The sequence below is a fragment of the Anabrus simplex genome, chromosome X (genome assembly GCF_040414725.1).
Source record: "Anabrus simplex isolate iqAnaSimp1 chromosome X, ASM4041472v1, whole genome shotgun sequence".
NCBI lineage: Eukaryota > Metazoa > Arthropoda > Insecta > Orthoptera > Tettigoniidae > Anabrus > Anabrus simplex.
Window position 1 is genome coordinate 153,647,420 of NC_090279.1, and position 13,835 is coordinate 153,661,254.

A 13,835-nucleotide genomic window follows, 5' to 3' on the forward strand; every position below is an offset into this window, starting at 1 on the left:
CAGGCTTTGTTCATCTCCTAAAGTTCACACATATGACTAAAAATCTTTCCAGATGTTCCTCTCAGCGAGTATCAATTCCTGTCCTCCTGATGAGTTGAGAAACAGAAATAAACATGTGAAGACCTGGAAAGAAATGAATGCCTGTGTGAAGAGAGCAATGTTTGAGACCTTAAGTGTTTTCATGTTTATCCTTGTTACTCCCTCTTTCCACACTAACCTCTCAATGTGTTTATCATGTTGCATCTTTCTGTATATGACTTGTCTGTTTACTTTTATTCTTTCCATTACTAGTATCGATAACTCATAGACCATGTTGTAGACAAGAAGTGGTAGTGTTTTATTAAAACATATTGAGGAAAAACGTGGAAGGCAACAAAGATAAACACTATTTCTCTTCCTGTGGCCAGCTGGGAAAATTGCTTTTGCTATTCCTTTAGATTTCTAATAATGTGTCTCTTTTTCCTCCTCAGGATGTCAATAAAGGTGCCCAGAATATGACTGATAACATCACTGCATTTCTTAACAATGAGTAAGTAATTGTCTTAATAAGAATAATTCATTGTCATCAAGGGAAATATTGAATTACAAGAATTTCTGCCTTTTACTGTTTCCCAAACTTGTATCATTCTATCAGATACAGGGCTGCACATCCAAAGGGATTAACCCTGTAGTTTACCATTGTTTTCAGCCATGTTTTATTGTCAGTGAAGCTAAGCCACGTTAAGTATATTAGATTAAAATAGAATACTCCCGTCCCTTAGGTCCAGATTGCCTGGAACTGAGAAGAGAGTAATCATTTCTTCTCTCTTTCTTGCAAACCGGCCCAACTTAGGACCACGCCAATACAACTTAACTTCCTTCTTATCATCTCTTCTCCCTTCCTCTTTCTCCATATTGCCTTCATTCTTTCAGAATGTTGCTCTCTTCTCTCTTCAGTCCATCTTCCCCCTCTGCGCTCTTTCTTTTCTTCCACCAGGCGAGTTGGCCGTGCGGTTAGGAGCGCGCAGCTGTGAGCTCGCATCCGGGAGATAGTGGGTTCGAATCCCACTGTCAGCTGCCCTGAAGATGGTTTTCCGTGGTTTCCCATTTTCCCACCAGGCAAATGCTGGGGCTATACCTTAATTAAGGCCACGGCCGCTTCCTTCCCATTCCTAGGCCTTTCCCGTCCCATCGTCGCCGTAAGACCTATCTGTGTCGGTGCGACTTAAAGCAAAATAGCCATAGCTTCTTTTCTTCCACAAGAACTTTTATGTTGGAAAGTCTTTTCCTGAACTGGTCTCTATCATGACGTTCTTCATCTGCAATTCCTAACTTCTTGAGTTCTTCCTTCATCTGCTTGGCATATCCCCTCTGGCTCATATATTGTAATCTAGATTGATTTTTTGATACATGCATTGTTTTCCTTGTTACACTTAGTTTATCTATTTCTAAATTAACCCTAGAACTGGCAACAGTCAAATATTCAATGCTTTGGTCCCTGCTGTAGTGGCATTGTCGAATATTCAACATGTTCGTGCTTCTTAAAGTACAAATGTTTATATGAACAAACCACCTATTCAATACATGTAATTACTGATAGTTGGGACCTAACCCTTGTTACAATTGTCTAATTGGGACATGTTTTGCCCAATTGTCGGGCATCATCAACCATCAATTGCACCTCAAAATCAAATCAGGATCCTGATTATGTTCAGAAATATACTATTGGATTCTATAATTACAGTCATAAAATCTAATTTACAAATTCTTGTTTTGTTTGAAAACAACTGTGGTTATAGAACATATAAAACTAACAGCTTGGCTGTGATAGTGACTTAATTAATTCTAAGTACATTGAAAAAAAATATTTTACAGTTTAGTGACAATTTATGTTGGATTCATCTAAGCTTAAATGTCTAAAACTTTGTTCAGTTCGAGATTATTCGATGAAGACTATTTGAAACATAGCACTTACTATAATTTGTAGTTAAAAAATCTGGTTAAAATCATGATGTTATAATATTGTAATTGAGAACAGCATAAGGATCCATTAAAACTTTTACGTCATGGAAAAACAATATATAGAGGGCTTCTGAAGTCTTCTTTTCCTTCATTTTCCAAAATATCATTAATAAAAAGTATGAGTGATATGGGTGATAATTTGCACACCCAATATTTGAATATATCTCTGCCACTGCTACAATTCTTTTACATTAATTGTGCATTTAACTTCTAAATACAGTTCTTTAATGGCAGTAATTTGACCTGACAACTTTATTTTATCCACCTTTGCAGTTGCTGCTTACAGAATCAAAAGCTTTCTGTATATTGCTATAATATACAATTTACTACCTTTTCTCTTTAATATCTATTGTTTTGATGACAAATATATTGTCTGACTCGCTGCAGTACCCAACATTGATGGGGCAATCGCATAGAACGTGCAAAGTTATCTAACTCCCCCGCTACTTTCTATGCCATTATTCAGGCATGCTGTTTCACTCGGGATGCAGCAGTAATCCCATCTATCGGAGATGGATGCCAGCAGAAGATTCAAATCACTTCACAACAATGGTCAGTCTAATGTTATTGTTGATCAGTTTTATGAGATTTCAATATTATATGCCTTCACATTTTTCCTTATCGGGTCATGATGTTATGTTCCAAGATGCTCGAGCTCTTACCCACACTAGACACTACAGGTCCAGGATTATACAGGAAGCTGTGGAAATACATAGTAATCCTAACAATTTCAACAGGGACACGGCTATCATTTAAGTAATACCTGGTTGCCAGCCATTAAGAATTTACGTAGGTAGTTCCCTTCCCTGCCCCTTCACTGTTGTTATTTCGTCTCGGTGTTTTCCAAATTTGTACGTTCCTCGTCGCCAGATGTTTCATTCCAGGCTCATGTCTATGTCTTACACCTGTCATATGTTATGCAAACACGTTATGTGAACCACTTAGTCTGATTGTGATGGTTCGGTCAGCTTCCGCTTCGAACGCTAGCATTCTGCCATGTCCTAGGGGCCATCTGGTGGTGAATGAACGTACCATTTCCACTTCTACTTCTATTATAATGTTCCAAATTCAAAAGTGTCATTGTTTAAGAAGCCTTTCTTGTGGACAGTCGAAAATTCTTCTGAGGACGCAGAGCACAGTTTTCTGTGAAACATTAAGAATTTCACCTTATTTTCTTGACACAGCACAAGCCCAAAAGCCTACACAATATCATGTCTATAAGTACGGGCCATGAAAGCATTAATGGCAACAAAGTAAAGAAGGAGTTGAATTCTGTTTATGAGGATACTTATATCTCAAAAACGGAAGATGTCATAGATGTGAAACCTGGTATTTGGAATCTCCTTTAAAAATAAAAACACATTATTTTTTTTTTTTTTGGATAATCCACTCAAGGGGTTGAAATGAAATTGCTTGTGAATTTTTAAATTGAGTACCTACCGGTATATCTGCAGTATAGGTCAAAACCAGAACATGTTATACAGATGTGAAAATTGGTGTTAGGAAAGTCCTTAAAAAATACAGGAACATGTTTTTTGCGAATAGGCACTTAACAGCAGTGAAAAGAATTGGAAAAAATTAGTTGAATTTATTTTTTATGAGGATACCTATGTCTCAAAATCTGAAGATGTTACAGGCATGAAAATGGGTATTTGGAATCTCCTAAAAAAATAAAGAAACAGGTTTTTTTTTTTTTTTTTTTTTTTTTCCACTTGAGAGAAGACTGTTTCTTGCATGTACAGTTCTGTGTTGCATGGTCATCTTACCTCCAAAAGGCAACACCACAAACGTGGTTTACAAAGAGTTTGTAGGGTAAATTAAACTCAATTTTCTACCCTAAGGATTTTCAGGTAATGTCTTAGTACAGTACCAAAAATTATTACTTATATCAAATTAGGAAATCTATGCGAGCAAAGCCATGGGTAACTGATGACTTGATATATATAGAGAGAGAGAGAGGTTCTCATACCTTTCCCAATCCTGGACTGATATATTGAGAGTGCAATGTACTGTAATCCTACCCCATTTTATAAGACTTTTCGCTAATATCTATATATAAAATAAGAGTTTTGTCTGCACATTCTGCAGAATTTAAAAAGGATTGTATTTCTGTTATCAGTCGTGTCCACAGAAATGAGGAAATGCACTTTTTAATTTTCCGTAATTTCTGTCTGTCTGTCTGTCTGTCTGTCTGTATGTATGTATGTATGTATGTATGTATGTACACGCATCACAAGAAAACGGCTGAAGAGAATTAAATGAAAATCGGTATGCAAAGTCTCTATAATCTAGGTCATAAATAATTTTAGTCACGTTAAGTGGAATGGTAGTTTAGGGGAAGGCCTAAAATTTAATTCTCAAATAGTCATGTTATTAGTGGTTGTATTGATAAATACTACATAACTAAAGTTATATAGTATTCAATTTCCGATCATTTATATCTTATACATTGTTATCGTACCAGCTATGATAACAGAGATATTCATGAATTTGGATTTTTGTTATGAAGTCCATATCAGCGCCAAGTCACAAGAAAATGGGTTAACAGAATTTAATGAAAAACAGTATGTAAAGTCGGAGAATAAGGAACTACAGTCTATGCTGTAAATAATTTCATAAGATGCCCCAATATCACAGAGATGAAAGAAAACTAAATGTGAAGGCGTACAATATAGAAAGCTCATACAATTGATCAACAATAACATTACATTGACCATTGTTTGTTGTGATGCGCTTTGTATCTTCTGTTGCCACTCATCTCCAATAGATAGGATTACTGCTGCATACAGAGTATTTTTTAAATTTGCCTTACGTCACATTGATACAGATAGTTCTTATAGCGACAATGGGATAGGAAAGGGTTAGGAGTGTGAAGGAAGCAACCTTGGCCTTAAATAAGGTACGACTTTCTTCTTTAGCATGACATTCCTCAGGTTCATAAATTTTCTGATACTACTGGTACATAACACACTGCTTCATGATAGCATTTGAGCTATTCAATCCTTACTCTGAGGCACTGATTGGAATGAACAGTGCGCATATTTAACGGAATAATTGCAGAGGAGTGTTCACGGCTGTCTGTGGCCTAGTCATTCTTCCAGCTCTGGAACTTTAGACTGTTGGATCGGCACCACAGTACTGTTCGTTAAAAGTGCTAAAATCTGCAGATTTTCATTTGAACAAGTATTTTATATGATAACATTGCTTTTAATCGCTACTTTCCTACTGATGTTTTTGTAATGACCTATGTTGACTTCGGTTAGGAAACCCACAAAGTTAGTCTTCCTGAGAATCCCGTAGCAACGTACGTACATCAGCTAGTCCCAGTATAAATCTTGCTGATTGTGTCCAATAGAGTAATGCCTCTATAGTTATTTGTATTAGATCCCTCTCCCTTTTGTATGTGGGACATATTACTCTATGCCAAAATCTTGGGATTTTCATACCATCAGAAATTGTGTTAAATATTTTTGTTATAATTCCCAGCGTATAACTCTTTCTTTCCAAAATAACATTACATTGACCATTGTTTGTTGTGATGCGCACCTGATTTTCCCCTCTTTCCATTTTTATTGCCTTTAATATGGGTGTGGAGAAGAATGGAAAAAGTGAAGTGGACAGATATATCACCTGCTCGAGGAAGAAGAAATGCAAAGCCACCTACCTATATTCCCACCTGAAATATGGAACACTTATAATCAGGTTCTGGCAGGACAGTGTCGAACAGTTAACATAGTCGAAGTCTGGTACAACCGCTTTCAGAAACACATCATCATGCATCACGCATCTGTCTTGAAATTCATGGAATTTATCAAGACAGACCAAATAAATAATGAAATTATGATTATCCATTTGCTTGATGGGCATTTGATAGTGTGACACCCTATTAAAAGTAGATTGTTTGGAATTATAACCATTGTAACAAAAGAGGACACATCAGAACTTATCTCAAAGCTATTAGTTGTGATTTGAAGCTGTATGAAGATGAACATTCAGAAGAGATTGAGTAGGAAATTGAAGTAAATTTATAGATGGGCTTAATGTAATTTACAAGCATGTAGTGGACATAATATTAGTACAATTGGACTAATTGGCGACTCAAGCACCAAGGAAGTATTTTGGAAAGATCTTTCTGGGACGAAGGCCAATGGGACATCCTAGAAAAACGTGGGATTTTTTTGTTTTTTTCATGTGGCTATTTCTAGTACAATTGGGCCTATTCCACAAAAGTATGGTCTTGTAAATTCTGTAATAACTAGTACAAATACCAGAGTTTCTGTTCCACAAAAGAATTTTCTACAGTTGTACTTTACTACTCCATATTTACAAATTACCAGTGAATTTTTTTATGGGTGTGTTCCACTGAAGTACTAATACTTGTAACTTACTAGTGAATTGAGAAGTATTCTCTACCAGTGAAAGGACAATAATATATAAATGTACTAGTGCTATTTAAATATGCTTATTTCAGATATATTTTCAAAAATATGTGGTCTAGCAGTTGTGATAGTAATGGTGATGAAAATGAAAACTACTGTCTGTACAGGGAAAGAATAAACTTCCAGTTTAACATTATATTTGAATACAATGAACGTTTTAGGTTAAGCACAATACAAGTGGAATAACTTTTGATAGATATTGGGAATAGGTTAAAACATCCTATGAACTGAAATAAATCTCTCTCTGCTAAACAGCAGTTACTAACAACATTACATTGGCTAGGAAATAGTGGTCAGAACCATGGTATTGCAGATATGCATGGGATGGCAAAATTTTCGGTCTATGGTAGCTGCAATAAATGATATAAAATTTCCTCAAATTGTTTGTTGGCCTGAAAATACTGAACAAACATGTTCCAAGAAGGACATTCCTGGAATCATTAATGAGCAGAATATCTCTTAAATACGTCCAACTTTTCCCCTCAAAAGCTCCATGAGCTTTTCCCAAGTCAAATATTACCATCCAACCATTTTTTTTTTCTTTTTTTCAGACTCTAGCTGAATGCACCAAAACGAATATCTTTCCTTCTTTCTATTTCCTTCAAAATGAATAACTTTGTTTCTCTTGACATCATTTTAACAATTCATGCAGAGTTTGCAATTTCGTAACAATTAAGTTTGGCGGCCGAATATCGTTATTAGCGGCATCTGATTCCTAAATTACAGACCAAGGTGCCGGTACGTCAGACTGTCGTGAAACATATGCGAGGATCGCGGAAGAACAGAATGGGTGATAATAACAGAGTAATTTCCTATCATCAAAGAAATAAACTGAAAAATAAAATCGTAGCATTAAGAAATTCACAGGAATATTACTTCTTTGAATCTTTGCTGCATAAGTTACCTTAAAATACGATATTACGATAAATGAGGCAAGCATAACTTAATTCAACGAATGGAATACGAAGATAAACAGCTGATTCATGCTATGACATAGTATGTTTGATATGTCGTCACTTGTAAAACTTGTAACAATTCACTGGTAATGTACAAGAGACTTTCAATCTTTTGTGGAACATAAATGTACAACTCCATACATTACAAGAACCCACACTAGTAATTTGTAATGTACAAGACCATACTTTTGTGGAATAGGCCCCTTGTAAGGCAGACCCTCCGATGAGCGTGGGCGACATCTGCCATGTGTAGGTAACTACGTGTTATTGTGGTGGAGGGTAGTGTTAAGTGTGGTCTGTGAGTTGCAGAGATGTTGGGGACAGCACAAACACTCAGCCCCTGAGCCATTCGAATTAACCAATGAGGGTTAAAATCCCTGACCCGACTGGGAATCGAATCCGGGACTCTTGGTCCCGAAGGCCAGTACGCTGACCATTCACCCTACAAGTCGGACAGAAAAACGTGGTTAGATAAGAGAAGACCTAGAGAAGAGAGGAGAAACATGGGATGCCCTAGAGAGAATGGAAGCATATCATGACCATAATAAATGGAGGCACAATCCAACCCTGTTTGCTGGAAAGAATTCATGATGATGATGAAGAGTAAAATAAAGTGTATATTAAAATTGTGGAAATTATAAAAAAGACCTAACATCTGTGCAATTGGACTAAAATAAAGTGGACATATACTTCATTGGACATATGTTTATGGACATAGTGTTATGGACATAATTAAAATTGTGGAGATTATAAAAAGGACCTATCATCTGTGTTTCATCTCATCTGTTTCTCTATCGAACACTGGATTTTTCTCACCCAGCCTTGCATTAAAGTCTCCCATTGTAATTATTCCCGTTTCTTCATTGCCCAATGAAGGTCATCAGAGAAATTTATCTTTGCAGAGGACGATCCCTATGGATGATTGTAGCAGTGGTGGTGATTACCTCAGCCAAATTCAGTTTGGCTTCGTTAAAGTATCTGGAACCACTGATGCAATCTTTGTAGATCAAGAGCTCATTGAGAAGCACTGTGAAAAATAAAGCCTATTCACATTACATTTCTTGATTTTGAGAAGGCTATCGACCACATATCATACTGTCTAACTTTGTATGCATTGTGAGATCATGGAATTCTGGAACAACTCCTTAATTGGGTTCAAATGATCTGTGTTAACACCAGTAGTAGAGTACAATGCACCACTGGTATATCTGATAGCTTTCCAATCATAGTTGGTGTTCATCAAGGTTCAGCCCTGTAATCTCTACTCTTTATTTCTGTAATGGACACAGTCACTCGAGATGTACAGCATGAAGTTCCCTGATATTTATTCTTTGTGGATGATGTCATGCTTGCTAGTACCACCAAACATGATCTGCAACACCAGATCCAAGCCTGGCATGACACCCTCAGCAGATTTGAATGTCATCTTAACATCAAGAAGACCGAGTACCTTACAAACTAGAGTGATGTTGATATTGATGCCAATGGTGAAAATCTACCAAAAACAGATCCTTTCCCATTACTTAGAATGTCAGTTATGTAGCAACACCAACATTAATTCTTAAGTATGAGCAAGGGTAAATGATGGATAGATGTGGTAATGCTTGTTGTTTAAAGAGGCCTAACATCTAGGTCATCGACCCATGGATGTGATAAAGGGAGGTAACTGGAGCGCTAAGGGAATGCTGATACACCTCGAGTTGAAAATACCGTACAGTTGTTTGTCCACTTGCTATCTATGGAGGTGAGTGCTGGCTAGTTACAAGACGAGTAGAGCACCAACTTCAAATTATGGAGATGCATATGTTGTGTTGGTCAATGGAAATCTCTCCCCTTGATCACATTATAAACGATGCTATTCGGAGAAAGATTGGCATCTCCCCAATAAATGAGCAAATGTCTCAGAGCCGTCTCTAATGGTATGGCCACATCATGTGTACAGTACCTTACTTTATTGTCAATACTGCCTGCCTACCATTTTAAAGTCAGTGGAACTCGACCAACTGGAAGGCCAAAATAAAGATTGTAGCACGCCTTTAATGCTGACATAAATTACCTACTGCATAGTAAGGCTTTTGATCATAAGAAATGATGTTCCTTGAACCATCAAGCAGACTCTACACTAGTAGGGCAAATGCTTAGAAGAAGACAACTCAGTAATAATAATAATTTTATTGTTTTTACGTCTGACGAACTACTTTCCAACAGTTTTCGGAGAGGTGGATGTGCTGAAATTTTGTCTTGCAGGATTGCTTATGTGCCACTAAATCTACCGACATGAGACTCACATTTGAGCACCTGCAAATACCACCAGACTGGGCCAGGATCGAACCTGCACATCCTGTTGAACTTGCTGGAAAGAAATCTGACTTTTTCCACATCACATACACTTCCCATACACAAACACTTCCGTTGCTTCTTTCATTTTCACTGTCTACCATCTGAGCTACTCAGCACAGCAAAGATGACTCATTTTGGTGTCTTGATCAGTCTCGTGGTTTCTACTCCTGGGGTTCCATTACCAAAATCAGGGCCACATATCCATCCTTTGCCTTGCATGTTTCTCGTCCAGATGTAGTAGAAGTCCTTCACACTCAGATATCCACTACAGGATTCTTGAAGAATTACAAGGATAAGTTGAGCAGAACCCATTCCTCTAAACCTGTAAACTAAAGACAGCTGTAATATACATGCTCCAACCACAGGTGGAATTTAAAGATTAGCCTCATAGGCAGATTACTTGTTCACTGGGTATCAACATATAGTCAAATGAGAATGAAAATATCACTCCTCACATTCATGACATTGTCAGGAAAGTAAGTTGTAAATGGCTGCATGCGACATCATGTTGAACTTGCTGGAAAGAAATTTAATTTTTCCATGGCACATACACTTCCCATACATAAGCACTTCCATTGCTTCTTTCACTGTCAGGTGCAACATGCAAGCTTCCCCTTTTTACTTAGTTCTTGATGATGATGATAAGGAGCCTAACATCGAAGGTCATCGGCCCCTCGGCCCCTTACTTAGTTCTTAAAGACATTTGTGTATTGACTAAGGAGGACCTTATAGTTGCATATTTTCTTGCGCTATACAGTCAGTATGGTAAAACACAAATATGAGATTCTTAAATTGCAGTAAACAAGTTTTTGAATTTGATTAGGTGGGAAATGCGGAGGTATACAAGCAAGCAGGCAAGAATTTGGTGATTATTGTTTAAGAGGAAGCACAACCAGACAACCATCCTCTGTTAACACTAACCAGAGAACAGATCAGATGTACGGCTTTTCAGGCGTTTGCTCTATCAACCAGTGTTTCGTCTTAGGTCTGACACTAGACTCATCAGAGTGGGATGTGTCAGACCCTACCCACTGACGCTGGGGTGTATGCAGGTGAACTTATCAGAAGCCCATTATAACATTCACAGTCTGATAACTGCATACGGGAGATAAATCTCCACAATAGAATTATTGCCCGCCTAGCAATTCCGAATGGAAATTCTAAGTTCCCATGGAGGGAATTAGATATTTTTTCCACCAATAGAGCATGTCAGAAGCAGATCAGATGTAAGGCTTCTCCCGTATGCAGTTATCACACTGTGCCTCTGTCGCAGTTGGAACAGAACATGAGCCTACCAAGGCAGGTCAAATCCAGGCCTGTCTGGCATTGTTTCCACTGATGCCAGTCTCCTCACTTTAATTTTTCCGATCAGCCATGAATAATGGCTAAGGAAGTTTTAACATTGTGATAAGTTCACCTGCATACACCCCAGCATCAGTGGGTAGGGCCTGACACATCCCACTCTGATGAGTCTAGTGTCAGACCTAAGACGAAACACTGGTTGGTAGAACAAACGCCTGAAAATCCTTACATCTGATTTGTTTTCTGACATGCTCTATTGGTGGAAAAAATATCTAATTCCCTCCATGGGAACTTAGAATTTCCACTAACCAGAGAGGAAGGTAATATTAAAGGGAAGGGCATGAAAATTAAAGACCCCCAAAGTCTCATAAACCTAATACTGTCGCAGTTGGAAGAGAACAAGAGCCTACCAAGGGAGGTCAGATCCAGGCCTGCTTGGCATTGTTTCCAGTGATACCAGTTTCCTCACTTTAATTTTTCCCATCAGCCATGAATAATGGCTAAGGAAGTTTTAACATTGTGAGTGCCTCTGCTCATCATTCATTGTTAGCCCCTTTGTTAAAATACCAGGAATTGTTTAATTATTATTTCCTGTGCATAGACTTAGATTTATTGTGTTGTTTCCAGTGTTAGTTGTGTAAAGACTGAAGAATCGGCCGTTTACTCCCACCACCGTGACGAAGGAAGACCACATGCTCTGTCAAGGTACAATCTTTCTGACAAAAGAGAAGAATTTTCGTCCAGTACCAGGGAAGATGTAACTATGGAATGTGAAAACTTAGACGTGTTCTTGCCTTCTTATGTTGAGAAATTTGTATGTAATAAGTGTGCAAAGTCTTTTGTTACACACAAAATGTTAACAGATCACCAGAAAGTACACAGTGGAGAGTGGTCTTATGATTCTGACATATGTCAAGCACCGCTTACTAGAAATAGTGTGCAGCAGAGACGGCAGAAAGTTCACGTTGGGGGACAGTTGGTTTTTTCATGTGATAAGTGCAATAGATTGTTTGATTCTTACCTTGGTTCACAGATACACAAAGGACATTGTGGAAAAGTTTCAAAATCGTGCTACTGTGATGAACTTGGAATTCCTTGCTTATTCAAAAATAGAAATAGAAATCAGCAAAGACATGTACAAAAGGCCAAATTACCATTTTGTTGTTGCATTTGTGGAAAATGTTTCCGGTTGAGGAAAAGCCTGACGAATCATGTGGTTACTCATTCACTTGAAAGACCATATAATTGTGCTGAATGTGGACAGGGATATAAGTGCCGTATGGGTCTTATTCGACACATGGCAGTTCACACCAATATTAAGTCTTATACCTGTGGCAGGTGTTCTAGGGATTTTCTGAGAAAACACGACTTGAAACTTCATATGCTTACTCATTCAGAAGAGAGACCATATACGTGTAATGAATGTGGTAGGGGATTCAAGAGCCGCCAAGTTCTAATTGACCATTGTGCAACACATAATGTGATTAAATCATTTTTCTGCAAAAGTTGCTCCAGAGGTTTCCGTAGTAGAAGAGCTGTGTACGATCATATGTGTGCTCATTCCAAGGTAAAAAAATTCACTTGTAAGGAATGTAGTCGGGGATATAAATGTCGAAAAGCGTTCAAACGTCATGTCAACAATCATGCTATTGGTAAGTGATTTACCTGTGACAGATGTTTGAGGGATTTCTGGGGAATACATTTGAAGTACGCTGCTGAACAATGCTGCATGGCACTTTTTACATTTTTTAGAGTAGAGGCAAAAAAATAAAAGAATAACAATAAACAATAATTAGTCCTTATATCAAGAAACAGGCAGGTTAACCATCACAATACATATTAACCCTTAATCAGTTGCCTCTAACCAAACTTTTCAAAACCGAAATAGTTTAAAGGGGAATGCAATGCTGTATGTTATAAACATAAAAACAAAGAAAAGGCTCAAAATTAACACTGTCGATATAACTCTTTAAGATTATGTACCATGTAAGTACTGTAATTCCTTGTGGTAGCACACACTCTGTAATCAAAACCAAATTTTACAAGCATATCACTTCAAAACTAATATCTCAGTTTTAATATATTTCAATACACACTGTTGGTTTTTTTTTTTTTTTTTTTTTTTTTTTTCAATGTTACAAACTGGTAAATCAGTTGGCAGGTAAGAACCAATTCATATTACATGTGCAGAGTAGTGCTGAGGATCCAAGATTGCCAGTGCACATCTAAATGGAAGTGTTCTCGCTAGATGTTCCATGCCGTGGATATCGAAGTCTGTTGAATATCGCGCCACCTTCATCCACCTGAGTATTAACATTTTGCCTCATCTATGGTTTATTACCAGTACCTATGCACAATAAAACAGGAAATAAGAAGACACCCCCTTTTATTCAAAATGGCATTTAAATGTGGGGTCGTCAAATGCAGTATGGCAGCTAACATGTAAAAGTTATAATCCAACTTTCACAATGGTGCCTACATTCAATATTGTCTTAACATTTTAAAATAACATAAAAATAGGACATACATTAATTTATAGGAACATTGACATTCATGAAAATCTAGAGGCCAGAAATTTTGTGTACTGCAGTATACATACAGCGTTGTTCAACTCACCTTATATGAACGTGTCTTTCCAGCCACTCCCTTGCATCCTCGGCTATTGTATGGCATTTCGGAGTCCCTTAACTTCTTCCGTTTCACACCATTCCACTGATACATGTTGATTTTTCATTTCCTTGGCCTATTAAATCGTTTTATAGTTCTTGGTGAGACATGTATACCTCCAGAAACCGCC

At 37.5% G+C, this 13,835-nt stretch overlaps 1 protein-coding gene across 1 annotated transcript; it reads left to right on the forward strand.

The window, feature by feature from the left end:
* Window positions 1–476: 476 nt before the first annotated feature.
* On the forward strand, window positions 477–12,991 carry LOC136885981 (zinc finger protein). Its single transcript, XM_067158689.2, has 2 exons — window positions 477–529; window positions 11,666–12,991. The coding sequence occupies exons 1-2, from the start codon at window positions 495–497 to the stop codon at window positions 12,696–12,698; spliced, it is 1,068 nt and encodes a 355-aa protein (XP_067014790.2). The 5' UTR covers window positions 477–494; the 3' UTR covers window positions 12,699–12,991.
* The last annotated feature ends 844 nt before the right edge of the window (window positions 12,992–13,835 follow it).

Coding starts and splice junctions, on each gene's coding strand:
- LOC136885981 (XM_067158689.2), top strand. CDS start 495: ATGACTGATAACATCACTGCATTTCTTAACAATGA. Junction 530..11,665: donor ACTGCATTTCTTAACAATGA/GTAAGTAATTGT, acceptor TGTTGTTTCCAG/TGTTAGTTGTGTAAAGACTG.